This window comes from Tachyglossus aculeatus, chromosome 11, assembly GCF_015852505.1.
Source record: "Tachyglossus aculeatus isolate mTacAcu1 chromosome 11, mTacAcu1.pri, whole genome shotgun sequence".
NCBI classification, from domain to species: Eukaryota; Metazoa; Chordata; class Mammalia; order Monotremata; family Tachyglossidae; genus Tachyglossus; species Tachyglossus aculeatus.
In genome coordinates, this window is record NC_052076.1 from 52,815,544 (window position 1) to 52,829,944 (window position 14,401).

General features: G+C 44.8%; 1 protein-coding gene across 3 annotated transcripts in view; it reads left to right on the forward strand.

Moving 5' to 3' along the window:
* The window catches only part of CFDP1 (craniofacial development protein 1), a 120,660-nt gene that overhangs the window by 78,005 nt on the left and 28,254 nt on the right, over window positions 1–14,401 (forward strand). Inside the window, exons 6-7 of one of the 3 annotated variants that reach the window (XM_038754530.1) lie at window positions 9,357–9,474; window positions 10,125–10,241. The exons of 1 other annotated variant lie outside the window; for it this stretch is intronic. In XM_038754530.1, coding sequence (XP_038610458.1) covers window positions 9,357–9,474; window positions 10,125–10,160 — 154 coding nt within the window. In that variant the 3' untranslated portion in view covers window positions 10,161–10,241. Of the gene's footprint in view, window positions 1–9,356; window positions 9,475–10,124; window positions 10,436–14,401 lie in introns of those variants that run through there. One more of the 3 variants, XM_038754529.1, reaches the window with a different exon arrangement.

The following is a 14,401-nucleotide window of genomic DNA, read 5'->3' on the forward strand; positions in this document are numbered from 1 at the left end:
ATAGAATTAAAGCTAAATGTGCATCATTAACAAAATAAATAGAATAGTAAATACATAAGTAAAATAAATAGGGTAGTAAATCTGTACAACTGTATATACAGGTGCTGTGGGGAGGGGAAGGAGGTAGGGCAGGGGGGATGGGGAGGAGGAGAGGAAAAAGGGGGCTCAGTCTGGGAAGGCCTCTTGCAGGAGGTGAGCTCTCAGTAGGGCTTTGAAGGGAGGAAGATGTACGGAGGGAGGGCATTCCAGGCCAGGAGGAGGATGTGGGCCGGGGGTCGACGGTGGGACAGGCGAGAACGAGGTACAGTGAGGAGGTTTAGCAGAATGACCTGGGCTGGGCATTCACAAAAGAACACCTGACTTCTGTTCTCTCCCGGGAACCGACTTGGAATTTTCCACTGCCAGCAGTCAGGTGGGTAGGAGCCCAAGTACACCGGAGCAGCTTTAGTCATGTTACAGCGAAGAACTCAAAATCATAGTTAGCATATGTTGACAGAGGGAAAGGAGGTGTTTTATGCTAGTCATAGAAGATGGCTATTCTCTGTAATCTCCAGATTCATTCATTCATTCAATCGTATTTATTGAGCGCTTACTGTGTGCAGAGCACTGTACTAAGCGCTTGGGAAGTACAAGTCGGCAACATACAGAGACGGTCCCTACCCATCAACGGGCTCACAGTGTAGAAGATGCCTTAGAAGGCTTAAGACCCCCACCAACTTCTCTTTTACAGCTTCATTTACTCATTTAATGCCAGAGTTTGGAAATTCTTTGAAAGTTCACGGATGCAGAGTTAACCCCCATCTTGCAGCCACTTGAGCCCAAATTAGATTTACGAAAATATCTTCCTCTAATGGTACATTTTATTTTCTAGCTCAACTCAGTTTTTGTCTCTCTGCCTCTCACTCCCTAGTATGCGGTGGGGTGGGAAGCAATTTATAAGGAAGCACAAACCCAGTTTTAGTATACCTACTTGGTGCAAAGACTTCCATTAAGAAACAACAGCAACCAAAAATCCCCTCAGACTCTAGTCCCAGCCTTTCTGGGTGGGGAGATTAGCGGTCTGACGTAGGTCATGTTTGAAAAATACGTAAAATTGAGGACAGGAACAATGCTACTGAGCCTGATGTAACCTAAGACCAGGTTATGAACCTAGAGATTCACAGTAATGATGGAATTTGTGGTGGTCAAGGTGGATTTACAGGTTATTGATGATCTGACAAAAACACATGACCCGGGAAGAAAAATTATTCAAAGCAAGAGAAGCAATGCGGTCTAATGGATAGAGCACGGGCCTGGGAATCAGAAGGACCTGGGTTCTAATCCCAGCCCCACCACCTGTCTGCTGCGTGACCTTGGGCAAGTCACGTCACTTCTTGATGCCTCAGTTACCTCATCTGTAAATTGGAGATTGACTGAGCCCCGTGCATGACATGGATTGTATCCAACCTAATTAGCTTGTATCTATTGCAGTGCTTAGAACAGTGCCTGACATAGTAAGCACTTAACAAATAGCATCAAGAACAAAAGAATAATGAAAAGGATTTAGATTTTGGGTTGTGCTGGTTTAGAGAATTTGGGAAGACACAGCCTGAGGAATAACCAGAAATTGCACTCTTGTATATTTCAGAGTTAGGCCAACATATAGCTGCAGAGGTTTATTATTTTAGTTTGTGTAAATTATTCCTTGTTAGTACGAATCACCTAAAATAGCTGCCATTTTTTGTCGTTCATGCTGAAAGGAAGAAAACGGTGACTTAATTGCTCTTTTCCAAACAATTATTTACTTATTATAAAACCGATTTTTGAAGCAGTTAAAAATGGATGAAACAGTCAAAGCAATAAGGCCTAGTGGAAAGAGCAATGGTCTGGCTGTCCTTAGTTCTAATCCCAGCTCTAGCCACTTGCCGTGTGTGACCTTGGGCTCAAGTCACAACTTTTCTGTACTTCCATGTCCTCAACTATAAAATGGGAATTAAGTGCTTCTTCTCTCTCCCGATTAGTGTGAGCCCCATGAGGGACAGGAATTGTGCCTCTTTATCTTGTATCTACCCTAGTGCTTTGTAAGGTGCTTGGTGCATAATAATTGGTGCCGATTGAGTGTAGATTTCGTTTTTCAGGTAATCATCTGGGTGGAAAGTATTTTTTTTTTCCACTTCTGATATTGACCAGAGGAATTGAATTCTTCCACTCCAGAAGCAGACGAGGGAAGTCAATAAGAAGTGGCCTCGGAGAACAGGCCGACTTTTAGACTGTGAGCCCACTGTTGGGTAGGGACTGTCTCTATATGTTGCCAACTTGTACTTCCCAAGCGCTTAGTACAGTGCTCTGCACACAGTAAGCTCTCAATAAATACAATTGATTGATTGATTGATTGATTGACTTCCACAAATGTTTCTGAAGACATGCTGTTGCCGCCATTCCCATCTCCCTTGTCTCTTCATCATCATCAATCGTATTTATTGAGCGCTTCTCCTTCGGCATTTCACCACCGTCCTTTGGAATGTCTTCAGAAGGACATTTTCCTCCAGGATATCATGGTAGATTGATAATTTAACCCCCAAGTTCTCCATTTACCCTTCACCAGCTAGTAACCTCTTAGGGGAGTGATTTTTTTTGTCACTCACTTGATTAAGGTGATGACTTAAAGGCCAGTTGCTCCTTATCTTCCTTCCCATCCCCTGAACTTTATAATCACCCTTAGAATAACAGTTCCTGTTAGCCTTTAAGTACTCTGTGTCAGAAAGAAGATTCTTTCTGGGCTATAAATCCAGGGTTTTGCAGATATCGATGCCAACTTTGCCTTCGGAGTTTGGTGGTGGAAAGGTGGCTGATGGGAACAGGCAGTAAGGGGGCTCGGAGTCACAGACTGGCTTTAAAGCATGAGATTTTGGATCTTTTCGGCCCTGTTTGGAAAGTCTTCACTCTTTTTAACTTTGCGCAGGGCTCATCGGAGTCCCTGGGGAAGCAGGGTTGGTGTAATCCAGCCCCCAAACCTGCTGGAAGTGTAAACAGTGGCTTCATTCCCATCAGGTAGAAATCCTTGGGGCCCATGGAGTTTGATACCTGTGCTTGAAGGTGTCAGAGTCCTTCCTGTCCACCTTCCCATCTCTCTTAATTATTCAGGTAATCCAGAAAACACACCATGGCCCTAGTGGATAGAGCATAGGCTTGGGAGTCTGAAGGACCTGGATTCTAATCCTGGCTTTCCACTCATCTGCCGTGTGACCTTGAGCAAGTGACTTAACTTTTCTGTGCCCAGTTACCTCATCTGTCAAACTGGGGGATTAAGAGTGTGAGCCCACATTGAACAGGGACTGTGTCCAACCTGATTAGCTTGTATCTACCCCAGCGCTTAATACAGTGCCTGGCACACATTAAGCACTTATCAAATACCCCACACATCAGAGTTTGGTTGGAGTTCTCAAAATAGCGAGCCCTCTCAAGCCATTGCTTACTGTTTTTTGCTCTCTGGACTATCTGTGAATGTTGTTGCCACTGTGATTTGTCCCTGGGTGGAGAAGCAGCGTGGCTCAGCGGGGAGAGCCCGGGCTTGGGAGTCAGAGGTCATGGGTTCAAATCCCGGCTCCACTACTTGTCAGCTGTGTGACTTTAGGCAAGTAACTTAACTTCTCTGTGCCTCAGTTACCTCATCTGTAAAATGGGGATTAAGACTGTGAGCCCCACGTGGTACAACCTGATCATCTTGTAACCTCCCCAGCGCTTAGAACAGTGCTTTGCACATAGTAAGTGCTTAATAAATGCCATTATTGTTATTATTATTAAACACTGTCCTTTGACATGTTGCTCTGGCAAAGATAGTTGAGAATTCCCTCTTAACTCCAAAATCTCAGAGCTATGGATGATTTTCTGGCCAAGAAAGATGGCAGCTGGGGTTCCACTTGGGACCAAATGACATGGGACTTACAAGGATTGACCTTTCCCAGATTTTTCTTTATGACTTGTTTATGTTTCCCCATCACTACTTTCCACGTATTTCCAATTTCCAGTTACCAGTGAGAAAGTCACTTCCATTGCTCTACCGGCACTGTTCTGTTATGACATTGTATGGCGAAGCTTCATTCAACCCTACTATATTGCTCTGGGCTCTGTCGGGGTCATTCATTCATTCATTCAGTCGTATTTATTGGGTGCTTACTGTGTGTAGAGCACTGTGCTAAGCGCTTGGGATGTACAAGTTGGCAACATATAGAGATGGTCCCTACCCAACAACGGGCTCACAGTCTAGAAGGTCATTTTTTCACCGAAGAACAGAAGGTTATTTTGAGATTTCCTCCTCTAACTTCCCTTAGTTTTGTGTGTGTGTGTGTCTCTCTCTGTCTCGCTCCATCTCTTTCCATACACACATGCCCTTCTGCCTCCTCGGAATATCTGAGCGAAGCCCATTACACAGTTCCTTGATCTTGAATTGAACCCTTCCTTTACAGGTATTTTTCTGATGGGTGTACTATTCAGGGTTTTGTTTTCTAAAGCAATTAAATAGGTTTGACTCCTAATTCCTTTTAATGTCCATGTTCAGCAATGATCAAGCATTTTATAGGCCCCAGAAGCCCTGTCTGTTGCCAGGGCAAGCTTTTCACTGGCTTCGCGATTCGGATGCTTCCTGTGCAGTTCGTTACTTCCATGCAGCCGCGAAGCAATTGGCCCACTGGGTTTCAAGTAACTACAGCTTGTTATAGCCCATTGTGGTAATACAATTGCATTAAATGAGAGCTGTGAAATTGCTTGGTCTACTTTTTTTGGTGGTAGGCGGTGGGGAGGAGGGGTGGAGTTTCGTGCCGAGGATTTTTGCTTCATCTTCATAAAACACAGATCCACATCAGAATATTACACTTTCATCCTCAGTCTGATCTACTCCAGTCTGTCAGATCATCGTGTTGATATTGTTTTCCCTGCCCCCTTCCGAGCATCTAGGTTTTACGTCGATTAACGGAATTAAATGGATGGGAAAGGAAATTGATTGGAGTTGTTCAACATCGGGAAACTGGTTTCCGTTCAAATTAGATGGTCTTTGGAGGATTTGGGCTCTCTCATCTGCTCACGCTAGGCTCATATTTGGCTGTTTTTATTGGTTGGGCCCGCTGAGGAAGTTAGAACATCCCCAGCTTGCCTTGTACTTAGGGCTCCCAAAAGGACTGTGGGAATTGTCCCAGCTGGTATGCCATCCGCATTCGTTCACTTTCAAATCTCTTTCATCATGGACCAATTCTATTAGTCTTTGTTCCTCCTTTCCATGATATGGAACAATTTTTTCTCCTTTTTTTTTAAAAAAAAAAAGGTATATAAGTACTTACTATGTGCCAGGCACTGTTTAAGTGCTGGGGTAGATTCAGGCTAATCAGGTTGGACACAGTGCCTGTCCTACATGGGGCTCACAGTCTTAATCCCCATTTTACAGATGAAGTAACTGAAAAACAGAGAAATTAAGTGATTTACCCAAGGTCACACAACAGACAAGTGGCGGAGATCAGATTAGAATCCAGGTCCTTCCGACTCTGAGGCCTGTGCTCCGTCACAGAGTACATTGCTCTGCACACAGTAAGCGCTCAATAAATATGATTGATTGATTGATTTAATTCCAAGGCTGTTACCTTTCCTCTAGGTTACCTCAGACCTCCTTCCCCTCCCCACAGCCCCTGTATATATGTTTGTACAGATTTATTACTCTATTTATTTTACTTGTACATATTTATTCTATTTATTTTATTTGGTTTATACGTTTAGTTTTGTTGTCTGTCCCCCCCTTCTAGACTGTGAGCCCGCTATTGGGTAGGGACCATCTCTGTATGTTGCCAACATGGACTTCCCAAGCGCTTAGTACAGTGCTCTGCACACAGTAAGCGCTCAATAAATACGATTGATTGATTGATTGACTAGGCTAGACTGCTTCTTTCTGCTGGAGAAAATTGAATCAGTCAATCAATCAGTAGTATTTACTGAGTACTACTTATGTGCAGACCACTGTACTAAGCACTTGGGAGAGTACAATACAACAGAATTGGCAGAATCAACACATCAGTCTGAAGGACTCTCATTCACGCCATTCCCAGAGCCCTTCAAGGCTGCTCTGAAGTGGAATTTTAAACAAAAGATCTGCTTTTAAACAAAGAAGAATGGAGAGAACCCTCTCATGCAAAGAAAGAGGAAGAATTTCTAGTACTGCCAGCATTTTAAAAAACTCAATAACCAGCTAAAATATGAATAGTTTCTTAGAATGGAATTTAGATTCTTTTTTTTTTTTTTTGGTGGCGGGGGTAAGTAGCACAGTGTAGTTGTTTCAGAGTGGAATCAATAGAAAAAGCTAGGGCATTCCCCCTCGTATCAAAAGAACCACAGAAGACACTGGACTAAATATAAAATCTACTAAAATACGTGTCTAGTTTCATTTAGATATTTTTGCACCCAGGGTGAGCATACTGCTAGCAGTTATCTCTACACATCCAGTATCAGTTGAGGAGCTTAGGGTGCATTTTCGAAGCTTTATCAAACACCTTCCACTAAGCTTCACAGTCTTATGAAGTGTGGAAGAAGACCTGCAACAACCTCGTATGACAGATGGAGGAGCATCTTGCCTAAGGTCCCACGCCTGAGCAAGGGCAGAGCTAGAATGAAATCCAGATTTCTTGCCCCGTAAAGTGATGGGATTGAAGAGAAGGAACAAGTTTTTCAGACATTGGCAAGCAAAGAACAGATCTGTTCAGCACATCTTGTAGTATACAACTCGGTTCTTCCCCGTGGAAATTAGATGGCTGTAGTTTTTCAAAAAAATTTTATGGCATTTGCTAAGCACTGTTCTAAACACTGGGGTAGATGCAAGTTAATTGGTCGGACACAGTCCCTGTTCCACAAGGGGCCCAGAGTAAGTTTGTTATGGGCAGGGAACATGTCTGCTAGTTAATAATAATAATAATAATAATGATTATTAAGTGCTTACTATGTGCAGAGCACGTTCTAAGCGCTGGGGAAGTTACAAGGTGATCAGGTTACTGAGCGCTACTGAGAGCTCACCTCCTCCAGGAGGCCTTCCCAGACTGAGCCCCTTCCTTCCTCTCCCCCTCATCCCCCTCTCCATCCCCCCCATCTTACCTCCTTCCCTTCCCCATAGCACCTGTATATATGGATATATGTTTGTACATATTTATTACTCTATTTTACTTGTACATATCTATTCTATTTATTTTATTTTGTTAGTATGTTTGGTTTTGTTCTCTGTCTCCCCCTTCTAGACTGTGAGCCCACTGTTGGGTAGGGGCTGTCTCTATATGTTGCCAACTTGTACTTCCCAAGCGCTTAGTACAGTGCTCTGCACACAGTAAGCGCTCAATAAATACGATTGATTGATTGATCAGGTTGTCCCACTCGGGGCTCACAGTCTTAATCCCCATTTTGCAGATGAGGTAACGGAGGCACAGAGAAGTTAAGTGACTTGCCCAAAGTCACACAGCTGACAATTGGTGGAGCCGGGATTTGAACCCATGACCTGTGACTCCAAAGCCTGGGCTTTTTCCACTGAGCCACGCTGCTTCTCTGTTCTGTTGTACTTTCTTAAGTGTTTAGTATAGTGCTGTACACAGAGTAAGCACTCAATAAATATGATTGCTTGATTGATTTATAGGAAAGGGAACAGGTATTGGATCCCCATTTTACTCACTCCATCCTATTTATTGAGGGCTTACTGTGTGTGGAGCCCTATACTAAGCACTTGGAAAGTACAGTTCAGCAGTAGAGACAATCCAGGTGAGGGAACTGAAGCACAGAGAAGTGAACTGACTTGCCCAAGGTTACACATCAGGCAGTTGATAGAGTAGGGATTAGCACTCAGGTCTTCTGACTCATTCAATCGTATTTATTGAGCGCTTACTGTGTGCAGAGCACTGTACTTAACGCTTGGACCCCTAGGCCCATGCTCTTTCCACTAGGCCATGCCGCTTCCCTGTTAGTTGGAAGTATTTCACATTATTCACCGTTCATGGGGCCATTTTAAGATGTAGCAGTTTGTCATTGAATTAAGGACTAAACCCTCAAATCAATTTTTAAAAAATGATTTTACTATAGCTAATATACTCCATGAACTCAGACCTAATGTATTGTTAGCATCCAGATGTATGACAACCCTGAGAATTTGCTCCTTGATGGAGAATCATACCAACCAGGGATTCCAGAATCCACCAGGTCAGCAGCTTGGAATGCCTTTACTCCCCTGGCTTGATAAGAGCAGAAAGCAAGGAAAAAAGCGAGGACCAGGAAATGGCCAACTAAGCTTTCCAAACTCTCACATCCTCTAAAAATGCTGTTGGCTGCTCTTGCTCTTTGGAGCCACAGAGAGAATAATAATAATAATAATGATAGCATTTATTGATGATGATGATGGCACTGTTCTAAGCCCCGGGGAGGTTACAAGGTGATCAGGTTGTCCCACGGGGGGCTCACAGTCTTCATCCTCATTTTACAGATGAGGTAACTGAGGCACAGAGAAGTGAAGTGACTTGTTCAAAGTCACACAGCTGACAGTTGGCAGAGCCTGGATTTGAACCCATGACCTCTGACTCCAAAGCTCCTGCTCTTTCCACTGAGCCACGCTGCAGCAGTGGCTCAGGGTTGGAAGCTTTGAGATTTATTCCCTGGTGTAACCACTGGAGTTTGCACATGTGAGTCTGAGAAGGCCCTACAATAGTTTTGTGCTGTCTCAGGGCCAAGTACCTGGGAAGTGTAGGTAGTTCAATAGAGTGAGGTTTGGCTTAAAAATTTGCTTTTTGCCCCTAGAATTTAAACTGGATTTCCCCTCCGCCCTTGACTCTGGTGTGTCTGGTTTCCGAAGCATCGTCAGCCTCCCAGTTAACAACATGATTGCTCAACCTTCAGTTGTCTCTCCCATCAAATCAGGTCTTGGACCAAATTCTCCAGAAGAAATCATCCCAAAACGTTTACAAGATCAGTTGCTAGATTTCCACCGGGATATTAATAGCTATGAATTCTACCCTGGGCTGTGAATGGCAAGCCTGAGCCGAGCGAAACAGCAGCCTAGGAGAATTGGGAGTGGCCAGAAGCTGGTGGAGGAAAATACTGCTGAACCTGCCTAATTTACAGTCATCAGCATTCGTTAAAAAAAAAAAAACACATTGGAAAGCCAGTGCCTTGTCAGTAAAACCCAATGAGCTCCATGCAGCCCCATTACACTGTAATTAGCTGGAGAGCAGAAAGGCATGTGAAAGCACTGCCATTAGTACAGCTCTGTGCCCACTCAACACCCTGCCCTTTGGGCTAAAGACCACTAGCCTGAAAAAGAAGCAGTGACCAGAATAATTTTTTTTTTTCCTTTTTTTCTCTCTCTCACAAAGTCAGGAAGCAGGCTCACAATGTAACACCTCTCCACTCCGAGTTCTGAGATGGGCAGGAAACACCCAGCCGTTACCAACCGAGGTTTTCCTGCTGATAAATCGAACTCTGCGGGTCAAGGTGACTGTCTTGGCTAATGAATTAGAGAAGGCTCTGGTCCTTGAAGTGACATCATTAGAAGAGCTCCGTGCTGTACTTCAGTCCCATCAATCAGTCGTAGTTGTCAAGCACTTACTGTGTACAGAGTCATGTACTAAGAGCTCGGGAGAGTACGATATAGCAGTAAACAGTTGCTAGACATGTTCCCTGTTCACACCGAACTAGGTAGGAAACCAAGAGCCGGAAAATGGCCTGTGAGTTTTTGACTGGGTTTGACGAAGGGGGTGTGGATTATCTCCCCTGGAACACTTTGAGACATTTACTTTCTCCTGCAAATAGGAAGGGAAACCCATCTGAGTTAAAAGTTAGGTGTCCTGTATTTCATATTTTACCACTACCCTGAAGGAGGTGTTGTAAGGCCTGCCATCTCGGTGATCATTTTTGGTTCATATTTGCAAAACTGTGTCAACATTCAGCTTGAGTCAAAAACTTTCAGGTACTCTGCATGGTGATTTTGACATGGAAAGTAAGGCCACACCCTAGGAGGCTAGGGTGTGCTTCGGTCAACTGCCGTGTGGACGGCGATGAGATTTGGGGACCTGTTAAACCAGGCTTGAGGGACAGACAAGATGAGACCGCAGTTTTGGTCATAAAGCTTCATTCTGACTTAGAGTGTGCATCCTGTGCCGAGAAGAGCGGTGGATTGACCTGCAGGCCAACTGGGAGAAGACCAGACTTGAAATGATGCGACTGCCGCCCGAATCAGCACCGCCAGGCCAGGCGGCTACATATCCTAGGAGCGCCGGCTCAAGTCTTGCTGTTGGAGCTCCCTGCGCTCCGCTTCGCCCTCAGAAGGAGGGAGAGGATGCACACGCCCAATGCTGCTGGGACACGTAGTCTCTGGCCAACGGGAAGCACCTTTGCAAACCTGTCACTGATTGGGAGATTGCACTGGCCTTATCCCTGTTTTTTCAGAGCTTAAATACAAATCGAGAGCCAAAAAGATAGGCTTGGGACTGAGTCTTCTCATTGTTTACTTGAGTGACAGTTACTTAACTCTTTTGTTCCTCTGGACAGTTGAAATCCTCCATTCCTTACCCCCTCCCTCCTGCCCCCCAGCCCCATCATCTGTTGTATTCCCTGTTGAGCTCCCTGATGTTTATTTTCCCTTTAGACTGTAAGCTCACTGTGAGCAGGGAACATGTTATATTGTACTCTCCCTGGTGCTTAGTATAGTGCTCTGCACACGGTAAGCGCTCAATAAATACAACTGATGGATTTTCCCTCAGCCCTCGTAGACCAGCCGTTGGCTAGGGCAACCAAGTTGCTTCCTGCAGCTGCCTTCTCACTGGGGAGATGTCACAGTGAGGTGTTCAGCCTAACATCTCTTTGTTTGGATGGCTACACTGACAAGACGGAGCGTTTTTCTCTTTAAAAATCACTGGTTGGGAACAACGGTCTGCTTGTCACAGCTTCATCCTCACCTCACCCTCCCCTTCCACCACATCCACATTCCCACTCCCATTTCTTTCTGATTTGTGTCCTCCTTGTGCCTATTGTTGTGCTTCCATTTCTGTGGCATGCAGGAAGAGGGAATTCAGGACGTTCGTGTCGGGAGGCAAATTTAGCCCGTGGCATTTCCGGAGCCCCTTTCTCAGTTTCTCAGGTCCTCGGACTCTCAGGCCTTTCGTCTAAGCCACTGTGCTTCCCTGCTTAGTAGGGAAATGGAGGAAAGAGGCTTCCTTGAGGTCACACATGATGGTGAGGGCGGGATTAGTTGATGATACCGTCTCAAGCAACAACAGGATTCAGAATGTAAATTAGAGCTCTTCCACTAAGGGCTGGAAACTGCTCATTCAAGGTTTTGTGCTTTGGGAGCTCCTCCCAAGTGGTTACTCCCCACTGACATTTCAACTCTTTTGTAAAACAATCAGCTGCCTCTTCCTCTCATCTGTATTATGCAGTTTGAGTGGAGCAGATAGGAGAGAAAAGGCTGTGATTTGGGAAATTTCATTGGATTTTTCTCACGTAAAAAATGAACTTTTTGATGTGATCATCATAATAGTGTTAATATCGGTGAGAGGCTTACTATGTGTTATCCACTGTATTAAGCATTAGGGTAGCTGTAAGATGATGAAGCAGTATAGAGTACCTGGCCCACATAGGGCTCAGTTTAAGAAGAAAGGAGAATAAGTATTGAACCCCCATTTTACAGTTGAGAAAATTGAGGCACAGAGAAGTTAAAGCGACTCGCCCAAGGCCACCCAGCAGGCAGGGGTGGAGTTGGAATTAGAACTCAGGTCGTCTGATTCCCAGGCTGTGGTTTTCAACCAAGCTCTGCTCGGAGTCTTCATAAGCCCCCGTATGATCGGTTTGTCACCTGCTTTTCCGAAGCTCTTCCTAGAGCTTGCATTCAGTTGTGATCAAGTGATCAAGTCCGCTGCTAGCGGTAATTTGCTTAGCCTCCCAGCAGAGCCAGCAGCATCAGGGGCGGTCTTCAAATATTTAGGTCTTTCGTCATATTTTGCTTGTTCCTGGTCCTCGAATGGATTTTATGGTTCTGTGTCTGTCAAGTTGAAGAAAAAACCTTTGGAGCAGGTGCTGTTAAAAGGAAGCCGATCAGCTTGCTACCTCACATCTGCACTATCACTCCCCCCCCAAACCCCACTTTTAAATTTTACACAACTCAAGAGATGGGGTCTTTGTAAATACAGCTCGCTTCAGCGGGATGGGCGAGAGCAGAGTCAGCAAGCTGTCTCTTCTCATCTCCCAAACGTGTTACATTAATGGAAACCGATGCCGGGGAAGTTTACTTTCCTGCCTCTCTGCCTGCCAACCAATTAACTCTGCTGTAGCAAGCCCTAAAGCTCTTCAAAATGCTCCTGGCAGAGCCAGCAAGCATTTGAAGTGCAAGAAATAGTCCATTTGGTGGGTTTCCTTTCTCCCGCCAAGTGTTTTAAAGCCCTTCGCCCCAAGGCAGAACCTTCCTTAGTCAGTTGGTCAATCAGTCAATCAAATGGTATGTAGTGAGCATTTCTCCCTGATAAACCAGTACTGTTCACTAGAGCTGCAGCTCACACAGGTTTTTAGGAAACAAAACTCAACTGAAAAATAGCAGCGCTTTTCACAAGGTATTTATATTAGTCTCCAGAAACACTTTAGAGCCGTGGATTCATCCTTTCAGCAGTGAAGTTGGTAGAGCATAAATGATATTTTTCCTATTTGAAATTTTTGCTCACTGACTGACTCCAAAGTATCCCTGAGTGCCAGCACTTTTATCCCAAGTCCCGTCTGTCTACACGGATAGCTTTTCCATTTGCTTTTGTTATTCGTGATGGAAAAAAGGAAGAAGGCAACAGTCCAGCCTTCTCTGACTCTTTCCAGTCTCTTTATTTGAACCCAAGAGCTGAAACAACACATTGCATTCGCAATGCCCAGTGTTTAGAGTTCCTCAAACTTTTTTAGTGACATTTGTTAAGTGCTTACTATGTGCCAAGCACTATTCTAAGGGCTGGGGTAGATACAAGGTAATCAGGTCGTCCCATGTGGGGCTTACAGTCTTAATTCCCATTTTACAGATGAGGTAACTGAGGCACAGAGAAGTGAAGTGACTTGCCCAAGGTCACAAAACGGACAAGTGGTGGAGTCAGGATTCGAACCCAGGTCTTCTGACTTCCAGGCTTATGCTCTTCCCACTAGGCCACACTGCTAAATGGAAGTGTGATAGGATGATGGACCCATGCATCAAGGTTGAAGGATTCCCAAGCCAACACATTCCTGAGAGGTGGGCGAAAGGATTTGAAAAATCTGCCCCAAAACCTTACCCATAAAAGTTTTCTGTTCTTCTAGTTCTGTCATCCACATTTTAATTTTCCACTCTATTCACATTACCTCTCACCATGCGTGCCCCATTAAAAAAATAAAAGAATGAAAGATTAAAAAATAAATTGTATGTGTACGTAAAGAAGAAAGTGCTTTCATCAGTGCTAATTTCTCTAATCAGGGGTATTTATTGAGGGCTTATGGTGTGCAGAGCACAGAGAAGTAGTGTGGCCTAGTGGTAAGAACACAGGCTTGGGAGTCAGAGAATGTGGTTTCTAATCCCAGCTCCGCCACTCACCTGCTTTGTGACTTTGAGCTTTACTTCTCCGTGCCTCAGTTACCTCATCTGTAAAATGGGGATTAAGACTGTGAGCCCAATATGGGTCAGGAACTGTATCTACCCCAGTGCTTAGAACAATGCTTGGCACATAGTTGTTGTTATTACAGCGCAACAGAGTTGGCAGACACCAAGTTCCCCACCCACAAAGAGCTTCCAGTCTAAAGTGGGAGAAGCAGCTCTCAGGAAGGAGAGCTCAGAAAGGGTTCATACATTTTGCATCCCAGAGGTTTGCCTGTAACTGAACAGTGCACCTGAGTAGTTCTCTCTGCCAGAATCTGACAAGCGGCCGTCCAGACAGAGGAGTATTGGGTTTCCACATCCAATGGCCCTTAAAAGTGTCCATTTAAAGGTCTGTTTTCGTCTTTCAGACCGGACTCAGGCACGGCTCTTAGCTCTCCATTTTTTTACAATAGACAGTCCAACTGGGAGATGTCCAGTAACGGAAAAGCTTCATTCCACTGCTCCCAGGAATGTCTCTGGGACTCCTGCCCTACTTTAACCTAGTGTTCCGGGTCTTCAGGGGAGCCATTCCTTTTTTTGGATTTGGGGGCAAAGAGAGGAAGAATGGGGGCTAGCCATGTGCCCCTCTGACTAGGCAAAGAGCCATGATCCATGCTGATTGGGAACTATTAGCCCCAGTTCTTCCTAGATGGGACTATTCCAATCAATCAACCAGTCGTATTTATTAAATGCTTACTGTGTGCAGAGTGCTGCACTAGGGGCTTAGGAGAGTACAATACAATGGAGTCGGTAGACCTGATTCCTGCCCACAGTGAGCTAACAGAC